General features: G+C 41.8%; 1 protein-coding gene across 1 annotated transcript in view; it reads right to left on the reverse strand.

Annotated features, from left to right (window-relative positions):
- Positions 1-12368, reverse strand: part of dhx36 (DEAH (Asp-Glu-Ala-His) box polypeptide 36) — a 56511-nt gene that overhangs the window by 12542 nt on the left and 31601 nt on the right. The window contains exons 18-24 of the mRNA XM_046296310.1: positions 12218-12223; positions 7505-7777; positions 7342-7428; positions 7138-7221; positions 6928-7027; positions 6575-6662; positions 4477-4597 (exon numbers count right to left, since the gene is read on the reverse strand). Coding sequence (XP_046152266.1) covers positions 4477-4597; positions 6575-6662; positions 6928-7027; positions 7138-7221; positions 7342-7428; positions 7505-7777; positions 12218-12223 — 759 coding nt within the window. The remainder of the gene's footprint in view (positions 1-4476; positions 4598-6574; positions 6663-6927; positions 7028-7137; positions 7222-7341; positions 7429-7504; positions 7778-12217; positions 12224-12368) is intronic.

Here is a 12368-nt window from a genome sequence, read left to right on the forward strand (position 1 = left end):
TTTGTTTGAGGCTAAATTGATTTTATTGATGTATCATATTAAGTTAAAATAAGTGTCATTCAGTATTGTTGTAATTGTCCTTATTACAAATAAATAAATAAAAATTGTCCGATTAATCGGTATCAGCTTTTTTTGGTCCTCCAATCAGTATCGGCGTTGAAAAATCATAATCGGTCGACCTCTAATAAAGAGTATCAAATCTCAGTTGTCATCAACTGACCACAAATTATGGTATAAATCACACTCATACAAATGAAATACTGTAGGCAAAAAAGTTGTAGTTAGTCAGCCAATCCAATCAGCCAACAGGTCTCCAGTGGAGAAAGGCCACGACAAAACAACGGAGACCAACTGAGATGTGTAGTCCAAAGGAAGAAATGACTGGATCCGATCCTGATTAAACTTGAGACAAGGCTACAAATCACACTTTTATATATGACAAAACAAACGGAGTGAAGAAGCTTCGGAACTGAGGGTTGAACACATTCGCACCACCATCACAACCCCACTTTTGCATAGCTGATGCCGGCTATTTAATTGGGAATTAAAGGGGAAACACCCTATTGGAAGGAGAAGCAATGAGACGGTTCAGACAAATTCAGGGCCGTCACACACACCCTCCCCTGGAAAAAGCCAACCATTGCCCTGGAACGCACATCTTGGTCTGGGATACAATCAATTTCCTCTACAAAAATATTCATGACTTTGTGGCGCTCACACTCCTCAGCTGAGGGGTAACAGGCCTTAAGGCGTGAGACTTCTGGGTCTGGGAATCAGAGAAAAGTCCTCATCACTTTCCTCTTCAAAGATATCCAGGACCTTGCGGCGTTCAATCTCCTCCAATTCCTCAGCCGAGGGATAACGGTCCTTAAGGAGTGAGAAATGGACAACACACATATCTTCACCGGTGTCCTCTTTCGGTAGTTCAGAGGGCCCATCTGCTCCACAATCCTATATGGTCCTTGCCATTTAGGAGCGAGCTTGGCCAAGAATAATTGTTCAGCTTTCGAGTAAGGATGAGAGCGAAGCCACACCCGATCACGATGCTGGAACTGGATGTCTCGTCTGTTCTTATCATAATTTATCTTCTGCTTGAGTCGGGTCTGGATCATGTTCTTTGAGACAAGAGCTCTCAAGTCATGGAGATAGACTACCTGGTCATAGCATGCAGAGTCTGGAGTAACCTGCTGGGGCTGTAGCACGATATCCAAGTGTCCTCGGAGGGGGACGACTCAGGTTCAGATCTGCAGGGATGACTCCAGTGGACTCTTGCACAGCAGAATTCAGGGCAAATCGAAACTCATGAAGGTGCTTGTCCCAGTGTTTGGGCTGGGTCCCTACATATGAAGCAACTCCTTCCACAGTTTCTCATTGAGCAGTGTGTAGGATGACCCGGTGTCCAGGATGGCTATTCCTCTCCAAGGGCCTATGGACAGGGGTAACACCAGTTGGTGCGGTATTAACTGAAAGGAAGGGGATGTTGACGGGTGGGCGTAGGCAGTGACTCTTGGGGCTTTCGGCTTTGGTCAAAGCACCCAGAGTAGGATGGTCGTTCCTGCGAAGGGAGTTAGGTGTGTTGGCCTGTTGTGATTGGTGTTTTCTGGAAGGGTTTACTTGATACTGATTTGGACATGTAGTTGAAGAATGTTTATTTTTGCTACATCTCCAACAGAACATGGGAGGGGTCTTGGCTGTAGACTCTGGATGTTGTTGATGGTCTGGCTTGGATAACTGTTTGGGTGTCTGTTTCTTTCTCTGTTCATATTGCAGTTGGAATTCACTGTCCTCCTCGATCTGCTGTCCCAGTTGAACCAGTCCATCGACAGTGGTGACTCTTTCTCGGAGTTGACTGGCTAGTAGAGGGTTGATGTTCTTCAAGATCAACTTAATGACCTCTTCCTCCTCAATGCCAGGTTTCCACCATCTGCACAGGGAGTGGTGACCGTATGCAAAGTCACAGATACTCTCTCTGCACTTGATTCCTGACTCTGTCTGCCAGCTCATCTGTGTTGTCCTCAGACAGAAATGCAGATGAAAAGATGGCCTCAAATTCAGCCCAGGAAGTAGTGGTGAGACATGCCATATCCCACCAGTCTCGAGCTGTCGCATGCAACACATTCCTTAATGTGACAAGGAGTTCTTCGTCAGCCAGGGGATTGAGGGCAAGAAAGTCGCATCTTCCCAGATATATTAGCAGATTAGGACTGTCATCCTTCTCCCCCCCCCCCAAAGGTGGGAAATTGCTATTTAACCTCACTAGGGTACGCTAGCGTCCCACCTGGCCAACATCCAGTGAAATTGCAGAGCACCAAATTCAAAAACAGAAATACTCATATAAAAATTCAGAAAACATACAAGTGCTGTACATCGGTTTAAAGATGAACTTCTTGTTAATCCAACTACGGTGTCAGATTTCAAAAAGGCTCTACGGCGAAAGCATACCATGCGATTATCTGAGAACAGCGCCCAGCAGACAAATCATTACAAACAGTTACCAGCCAAGTAGAAGAGTTACACAAGTCAGAAATAGCAATACAATTAATCACTTACCAATCATGATCTTCATATGGTTGCACTCACAAGACTCCCATTTACTCAATAAATGTTTGTTTTGTTCGATAAAGTCCCTTTCATATCCAAAAACCTCCGTTTTGTTCAGTAATCCACAGTCACAATAGGCAGACGAAAAATCCAAATAGTATCCGTAAAGTTCATAGAAACATGTCAAACAATGTTTATAATCAATCCTCAAGTTGTTTTTAGCCTAAATTATCTATAATATTTAAACCGGACGATAACATCATCAATATAAATGGTAAACGCTCTGGATAAGAGCGTCTGCTAAATGACTTAAATGTAATGTAATGTAAACAAGAAAGGCGCGCTTTCAGTTGTGCTCATGAAAAAACTCTTTTTCAGAATACAAGCCTGAAACCATTTCTAGAGACTAGTGGAAGCCATAGGAAGTGCAATTTGAATCCTAAATCAATGGATACTGTAATGGCTTTCGATAGAAAACTAGAAACAAAAAAATCCACTTCCTGGATGGATTTTTCTCAGGTTTTTCGCCTGCCAAATCCGTTCTGTTATCCTCACAGACATTATTTTAACAGTTTTGGAAACTTTAGAATGTTTTCTATCCAAATCTATATGATCTATATAATCTATCCAAATTATATGCATATCCTATCTTCTGGGCCTGAGTAGCAGGCAGTTTACTTTGGGCGCGCTTTTCATCCGGAAGTGAAAATAGTGCCCCCTACCCTAGTGAAGTTAATGGGCATCACCCCCACATGCGCTCTGTTGTTGCTCTTCACTCAGACATTTGAATTCATGGTGGATTAGAGTTTGGAGATGTTGTTGAGTCCGACGAATATCAAGGATGTCACCTTGAAGTTGTAAGACTACAACCTCTGGAGATAAACCAGAATAATGGAGGAAGGTTGGGTGTCAGAGGGAGGGCTAGCTCAGTACTTCCACACAGATCCATGTCAATAAGTGAGTAACTGGTTAGACCTCCTGTGGCCCAGACCCGAGCATTCAGATTCCCAGGGCTCTGGCCCAAATCAACTCCATTATCTCCATTCACATTATGATTTGTATTGTCAGCTCGATGGTCAGAATCATCCTGTGTATTCCTATTGACAGGTATGATATGGAGGCTGGATGGTCAGAATGATCCTGTGTATTCCTATTGACAGGTATGATATGGAGGCTGGATGGTCAGAATCATCCTGTGTATTCCTATTGACAGGTATGATATGGAGGCTCGATGGTCAGAATCATCCTGTGTATTCCTATTGACAGGTATGATATGGAGGCTGGATGGTCAGAATCATCCTGTGTATTCCTATTGACAGGTATGATATGGAGGCTGGATGGTCAGAATCATCCTGTGTATTCCTATTGACAGGTATGATATGGAGGCTGGATGGTCAAAATGATCCTGTGTATTCCTATTGACAGGTATGATATGGAGGCTGGATGGTCAGAATCATCCTGTGTATTCCTATTGACAGGTATGATATGGAGGCTGGATGGTCAGAATCATCCTGTGTATTCCTATTGACAGGTATGATATGGAGGCTGGATGGTCAGAATGATCCTGTGTATTCCTATTGACAGGTATGATATGGAGGCTGGATGGTCAGAATGATCCTGTGTATTCTCATTGACAGGTATGATATGGATGGACACATTTTCTTTGGGTGAATCCATTGTTTTAAATAACACACAATCCGCACAAAAATATTTGCTTTGGTTATTTCTCAATGTTGAAAAAGGTCCCATCTGGGGGTGCCATTTTCTATGTCACAGATTTAACTTGAGGTTGTCGTTTGTACATTTACATTTACATTTAAGTCATTTAGCAGACGCTCTTATCCAGAGCGACTTACAGTGCCAGGTAGGTTGTGCCTACCAGAGAACATACAGACAAATTCAGGGTCGTCACAGTATGCTGTACTGTATACTCACACTGCTGGTCCTCATCTTGAGGTGATAGATGAGCCATGTGTAGTTAAACTGGGTCTCCTCAGCATTCACTGACTTGGGGTGAATACACACCTTCCCATCGGTTTTGGTATACACCCTCACCCTGGAGAAGAGAGGTGGGGAGCATTAGTGTGTGTGTGTGTGTATCCTTTACAGACATATGTGTGTGTGTGTGTGTGTGTATCCTTTACAGACATATGTGTGTGTGTGCGTGCGTGCGTGCGTGCGTGCGTGCGTGCGTGCGTGCGTGCGTGCGTGCGTGTACATCCTTTACAGACAGATGTGTGTGATATTATCCACAGCAACATAATCAAGTTTTACGACTATTGATATTTGGCCAAAGTTTGAATCTTAATACAACTGTTTTTAAACCATATCAGTGCACTGCTTCAAGGCTTGATCGAAGGTGTATTTTGCAGCTGTCTGCCAAGTGTTATGATGAGTTATTGATGCATCGGTCTGGCTGGAATGGGTTTAGGGCGTATGGTCTGCCATCCATCCTGGGCTTGGGGGGGGGCCTTCTCAGGTATAAATCAACAGGAAGTTGACAAAGAGTACGTTTCAGGTCTGAGTGAATTGTACTTCCTCTGCAGAATCTGGGGTGTCCCCTCTTGTCATTGCCAGTGTCTGTCTGTACTAAGTGCCGAGCGATTAGTGCTTTCGTTTCAGTTTTGGTTTGATTTTTTTTTTTTTAATAACCACGGTTTTCAGATTCGATTATTATTATTTTTTTTTACAAACATTAAATTCTTACCGTGTTGCGTCGTGCGTGAGAGCAGCCCTTAGGGTCTATTGTATAACCAATATACCACGGCTAACTAGGGCCGTATTGCTTAATTAACATTCATTTATTCACATTACTTTAATTAAATATTTCAGTCTTGTGTAAATTACATTCGTTTTATTTGATTACTTTATTATTTCATTCCAAGTCATCATCTGATCTCTATAAAGCTGCTGCCTTTTCTGTCTGACAAAACCACCATTTTTTGTTGTTCTTCAATGTAAATAAGGCATACAGTACTTTTAAAGACTGCTGAGTACCAACTATCAATCACTTAGATAATGTATCTCCAGGTAGAAATACCTTGCGAAGAAACAGCTGCCCTCTATATCCCCTCATGATCGTGCGCTCTTCCCTCTTCAATAGTAGCAGGTTTAAAATAAGACTGGACAAGTAGCAACGGATTATGGTCATTGCAGCAAAGCACCCCCACAACATGATGCTGGCACCCCGTGCTTCACGGTTGGGATGGTGTTCTTCAGCTTGCAAGCCACCCCCTTTGTCCTCCAAACATAACAATGGTCATTATGGCAAAATAGTTCTATTTTTGTTTCATCAGACAAGAGGACATTTCTCCAAAAAGTACGATCTTTGTCCCCATGTGCAGTTGCAAACCGTAGTCTGGCATTTTTATGGCGGTTTTGGAGCAGTGGCTTCTTCCTTGCTGAGGACTCATTTTACTGTGGATTTATATATGGTGTTTATATATGGTGTTTATACTTGCGTACTATTGTTTGTACAGATGTTTGTACAGATGAATGTGGTACCTTCAGGCGTTTGGAAATTGCTCCCAATGATGAACCAGGCTTGTGGAGGTCTACAATATTTTTTCTGAGGTCTTAGATGATTGCTTTTGATTTTCCCATGATGTCAAGCAAAGAGGCACAGAGTTTGAAGGTAGGCCTTGAAATACATCCACAGATACACCTCCAAATGACTCAACTTATGTCAATTAGCCTATCAGAAGCTTCTAAAGCCATGACATCATTTTCTGGAATGTTCCAAGCTGTTTAAAGGCACAGTCAACTTAGTGTATGTAAACTTCTGACCCACTGGAATTGTGATAGATTATATCATTTATAATTCACTGTGTTCTGTAAACAATTGTTGGAAAAATTACTTATGTCATGCACAAAGTAGATGTCCTAACCGACTTGCCCAAACTATAGTTTGTTAACAAGACATTTGTGGAGTGGTTGAAAAACAAGTTTTAATGACTCCAAGCTAAGTGTATGTAAACTTCCGACTTCAACTGTATGTATATCTATATGCTACTGTAGGTCCAGGCTGACTCACGGTCTCTTCTTGCTGCCGCTCGGTTTGATCATGGCCACTTTGGGGTAGAGACCTGCCACTATCACTGCCTTGATCAGCTTCTCATTATCTGAGGGAGAGACACACAGAGAGAGGGAGAGAGAGAGTGAGACATGGAAAGAGAGAGGAGCAAGAGAGAGAGAGAGGAGCGAGAGAAAAGTGGGAGAGAGAGAGAGTGAGACATGGAAAGAGAGAGGAGCGAGAGAGAGGGAGTGAGACATGGAGAGAGATAGGAGCGAGAGAGATAGGAGCGAGAGATGGAGAGTAAGACGTGGAAAGCGAGAGAGGAGTGAGAGAGACTAGCAAATTGTCGAAAATATATCCAACCAGTTCACCTGAGTTAGTGTTAGATTCAGGGTCTTTTGGGTTCTTGCTGCTGGTGAAGCCAGCCCCCAGCAGGTGCTCGGCAAACTGACCCTTCATGTTGTGCAGCATCTACATACAGACAAACACACAAGACAGGTTAGATACTAATCTCAATATGAAGCCAAGCCTGCATCCCAATGGCGGAGCATGATATCTGATTGGTGGACCATGAGAATCACCTGGAGTGTATTGGCTGACAGGAAGTTGTCCCAGCAGAACTCTCGTTCAAACTTGTAGCCGCGTCGCTTAGCTTCCTCCCAGCCCTGACAGATTAACACACAGTCAAGTCTAGCAATTCTTTAAACAGAATGAACCATTGATATTATTCCATTGAGGAGATGGGAGAGACCTCTAATGATGGAGGAGGGAAAAGAGGATCTTACTGTGAAGGCATAGATGATGGTGAGGTGGTCACTCTTTGAGTCTCTGGACAGAGTTCTTCTCCTAAAGTCTGCCATCTTCTCCTTACCCTGAGAGAGAGAGAGAGAGATTTGAGTACCTAAAATGTATGTGAGCGTGTGCGCCTGCGATCACGCGTATGATTACCATTGGTATGAAGAAGGGGTCCTTGAAGCTGAGAGAGGCAGCGATAGTGAGGACAGGGTCCAAACAGCCCAGCAGAGCACCAAACAGGATCAGCTTCCCGATGTGAGGCTCTACAGGCAGCCTGGCCAGGTGGAAGCCTAACGGGGTCAGAGCCTCTGAGCGGTCCAGAGCATTTAGGTCCATCAGGTGTGTGATGGCCAGAGTGACAGCCTCCTCTGTGGGAGGGTCCAGAGCTTTCCTCAGGAACTCTGCTATTTGACCCAGCTTGAGGATCTAGAAGGAGTGGGGAGAGAGAGTTAGACAAAACTACATTAAAAACTACTGAGGGAAAAGTCAACAGCTTGACTTGATCAGAAACAAAATGGGAAAGAGACCTGTCTAAATGTTAGACCGGGAAATCCATCTGGACACAGAGAGCAGTGAGTCAACTCTTCACTAGCAGATTCAGCAAGGCTGCACTATGTCACGGTTTCCTTTAGATCCAGTAATATATATAATAATAATAATAATAATATATGCCATTTAGCAGACTCTTTTATCCAAAGCGACTTACAGTCATGTGTGCATACATTCTACGTATGGGTGGTCCCGGGGATCGAACCCACTACCCTAGCGTTACAAGCTCTACCAACTGAGCTACAGAAGGACCACAGTACATTAGCTACAGAAGGACCACAGTACATTAGTGTGTGTGTGTTAGAGCTGGGCAATAAGGACAATTATCCATAGAGCAATACATTTCATGAATTGACGTGATAACAATAAATAGAAAGATGTTTATAACACCAATGTGCACCACAGTTTATAACACCAATGTGCACCACAGTTTATAACACCAATGTGCACCACAGTTTATAACACCAATGTGCACCACAGTTTATAACACCAATGTGCACCACAGTTTATAACACCAATGTGCACCACAGTTTATAACACCAATGTGCACCACAGTTTATAACACCAATGTGCACCACAGTTTATAACACCAATGTGCACCACAGTTTATAACACCAATGTGCACCACAGTTTATAACACCAATGTGCACCACAGTTTATAACACCAATGTGCACCACAGTTTATAACACCAATGTGCACCACAGCTTATAACACCAATGTGCACCACAGTTTTATAACACCAATGTGCACCACAGTTTATAACACCAATGTGCAGCACAGTTTATAACACCAATGTGCACCACAGTTTATAACACCAATGTGCACCACAGTTTATAACACCAATGTGCAGCACAGTTTATAACACCAATGTGCACCACAGTTTATAACACCAATGTGCACCACAGTTTATAACACCAATGTGCACCACAGTTTATAACACCAATGTGCACCACAGTTTATAACACCAATGTGCACCACAGTTTATAACACCAATGTGCACCACAGTTTATAACACCAATGTGCAGCACAGTTTATAACACCAATGTGCACCACAGTTTATAACACCAATGTGCACCACAGTTTATAACACCAATGTGCACCACAGTTTATAACACCAATGTGCACCACAGTTTATAACACCAATGTGCACCACAGTTTATAACACCAATGTGCACCACAGTTTATAACACCAATGTGCACCACAGTTTATAACACCAATGTGCACCACAGTTTATAACACCAATGTGCAGCACAGTTTATAACACCAATGTGCACCACAGTTTATAACACCAATGTGCACCACAGTTTATAACACCAATGTGCACCACAGTTTATAACACCAATGTGCACCACAGTTTATAACACCAATGTGCACCACAGTTTATAACACCAATGTGCAGCACAGTTTATAACACCAATGTGCACCACAGTTTATAACACCAATGTGCACCACAGTTTATAACACCAATGTGCACCACAGTTTATAACACCAATGTGCACCACAGTTTATAACACCAATGTGCACCACAGTTTATAACACCAATGTGCAGCACAGTTTATAACACCAATGTGCACCACAGTTTATAACACCAATGTGCACCACAGTTTATAACACCAATGTGCACCACAGTTTATAACACCAATGTGCAGCACAGTTGTTTATTATTCTCCTGTAAACTACTAAACTCGCCAAAAAAGAAACCTCCCTTTTTCAATGTGCACCACAGACCCAATGTCTTTCAAAGTTTATAACACCAATGTGCACCACAGTTAAGAAAATGTGCCCACAGTTTATAAAAATTCACAGATCTTCATTGCTTGTTCAATGAAACATAAACTACTAATGAACATGCACCTGTGGAACGGTCGTTAAGACACAAACAGTGTACACACGGTAGGCAATTATAAAAACTTCTGAAGCCAATGTTATTTTCTACTTCCTGTATATAAGCCAATGTTATTTTCTACTTCCTGTATATAAGCCAATGTTATTTTCTACTTCCTGTATATAAGCCAATGTTATTTTCTACTTCCTGTATATAAGCCAATGTTATTTTCTACTTATATAAGCCAATGTTATTTTCACTTACTGTTTATAACACCAATATTTTCCACAGTTTATAACCAATGTTATTTTCTACCACCTGTTTATAAGCCAATGTTATTTTCTACTTCCTGTATATAAGCCAATGTTATTTTCTACTTCCTGTATATAAGCCAATGTTATTTTCTACTTCCTGTATATAAGCCAATGTTATTTTCTACTTCCTGTATATAAGCCAATGTTATTTTCTACTTCCTGTATATAAGCCAATGTTATTTTCTACTTCCTGTATATAAGCCATGTTATTTTCTACTTCCTGTATTTAAGCCATGTTATTTTCTACTTCCTGTATATAAGCCATGTTATTTTCTACTTCCTGTATATAAGCCATGTTATCTTTACTAGTGTTATTCATTGGCTATTTATTCCTTGTTACTATTTCTATCTGTATCTTTAACTCTGCATTGATGGAAAAAGACCAGTGAACATTTCACTGTTAAGTCTACGGCTGTTGTTTACCAAGCATGTGACAAATGATTGTGTATTTGACCTTCAGTTTATAATCCACACATTATGATCTGCAGACACAGTTTTCCACCAATGTGTGCATGATCTCAGGCAGTTTATAACACCAATGTGCACCACAGCTTGATAACACCAATGCCAGCACACACACACACACACACACACACACACACACAGTTTATAACACCAATGTGCAGCACAGTTTATAACACCAATGTGCACCACAGTTTATAACACCAATGTGCACACAGTTTATAACACCAATGTGCACCACAGTTTATAACACCAACACACACACAGTTTATAGCTCAATGTGATTATTCCACAGTTTATAGCACCAATGTGCACCAAAGTTTATAACTTTGAGCAATGTGCACACTTTAGCTGCCACAATAGACCAGACTAGTTTATAGCACCAATGTGTCCGTGCTCAGTCTGAATAACACCAATAGACCAGACTAGTGGAGCACTAACTGTGTCCGTGTCAGTTATAAGACCAGACTAGTGCAGCACAGTTCCGTTTCAGTCTGAATTCTCCTGTAAGCTACTACAACTAGACCAGAAGTGAAGCACTCCCTTTGTCAGGACCCTGTCTTTCAAAGATAAATGTTAAGAAAACCAGAAAAGTGGAGCACAGATCTTCATTGCTTGTTCAATGAAACATAAACTACTAATGAACATGACCTGTGGAGCACTAACTGTGTCCGTTCAGTCTGAAACAGTGTACAGATGCCACAATTATAAAAACTAGTGGAGCACAATGTTATTTCCGTGCTCCTGTCTGAATACACACTGTTAGCTTTTCAACTTCCAGATATAAGCACAATGTTATTTTCTACTTCCTGTATATAAGCCAATAGTGGAGCACTAACTTCCGTGCTATCTGAATACACACTGTTAGCTGCCACAACTAGACCACTAGTGGAGCACTGTTGTCCGTGCTCAGTCTGAATACACACTTTCTACTTCCTGTATAGCACTACACAGACTATAAGCACAATGTTATTTTCTCTTCTGAATACACACTGTTATTTTCAACTTCCAGTATATGGAGCCAATGTTATTTTCTACTTCTGATATAAGCCAATGTTATTTTCTACAACTAGACCAGATATAAGCCAATGTTATTTTCTCTTCCTGTATATACTAGTGGAGCCAATGTTATTTTCTACTTCAGACTAGTGGAGCACTAATGTTATGCTCTTCTGAATACACACTGTAGCTGCCATTTTCTACTAGACCAGATATAAGCCAATGTTATTTTCTACTTCTGAATACACACTGTTATTTTCAACTAGACCAGATATAAGCCATGTTACTTTTCCTTGCTCAGTCTGAATACACACTGTTAGCTTTTCAACTTCCAGTAGTGGAGCACTAACTTTCCGTGCTTCAGTCTGAATACACACTGTTAGCTTTTCAACTAGACCAGACTAGTGGAGCAGCCTAACTGTGTCCGTGCTCAGTCTGAATACACACTGTAGCTACTAGACCAGCCTAGTGGAGCACTAACTGTGTCCGTGCTAGTCTGAATACACACTGTAGCTTTACAACTAGACCAGACAGTGGAGCATTTAACTGTTCCTATTTCTATCTGAATACATCTTTAACTGCTGCATTGAGACCAGACTAGTGGAGCATTTCACTGTTAAGTCTGAATACACACTGTAGCTTTACAACAGACCAGACTGTGACAAATGTGTGTGCTCAGTTTGACCTTCAACTAGACCAGAGATCCACACATTACCTTGATCTGCAGACCAGACTAGTTGGAGCTCCAATGGTGTCCATGATCTCAGGCAGCTGCCACAACTAGACCAGACTAGTGGAGCACCTGAAGACTGCCCTCAGTCTGAATACACACTGTAGATAACACTAGACCCTGGAGCACTAACTGT

This window comes from Oncorhynchus gorbuscha, linkage group LG13 (assembly GCF_021184085.1).
Source record: "Oncorhynchus gorbuscha isolate QuinsamMale2020 ecotype Even-year linkage group LG13, OgorEven_v1.0, whole genome shotgun sequence".
In the NCBI taxonomy this organism is placed as follows: domain Eukaryota; kingdom Metazoa; phylum Chordata; class Actinopteri; order Salmoniformes; family Salmonidae; genus Oncorhynchus; species Oncorhynchus gorbuscha.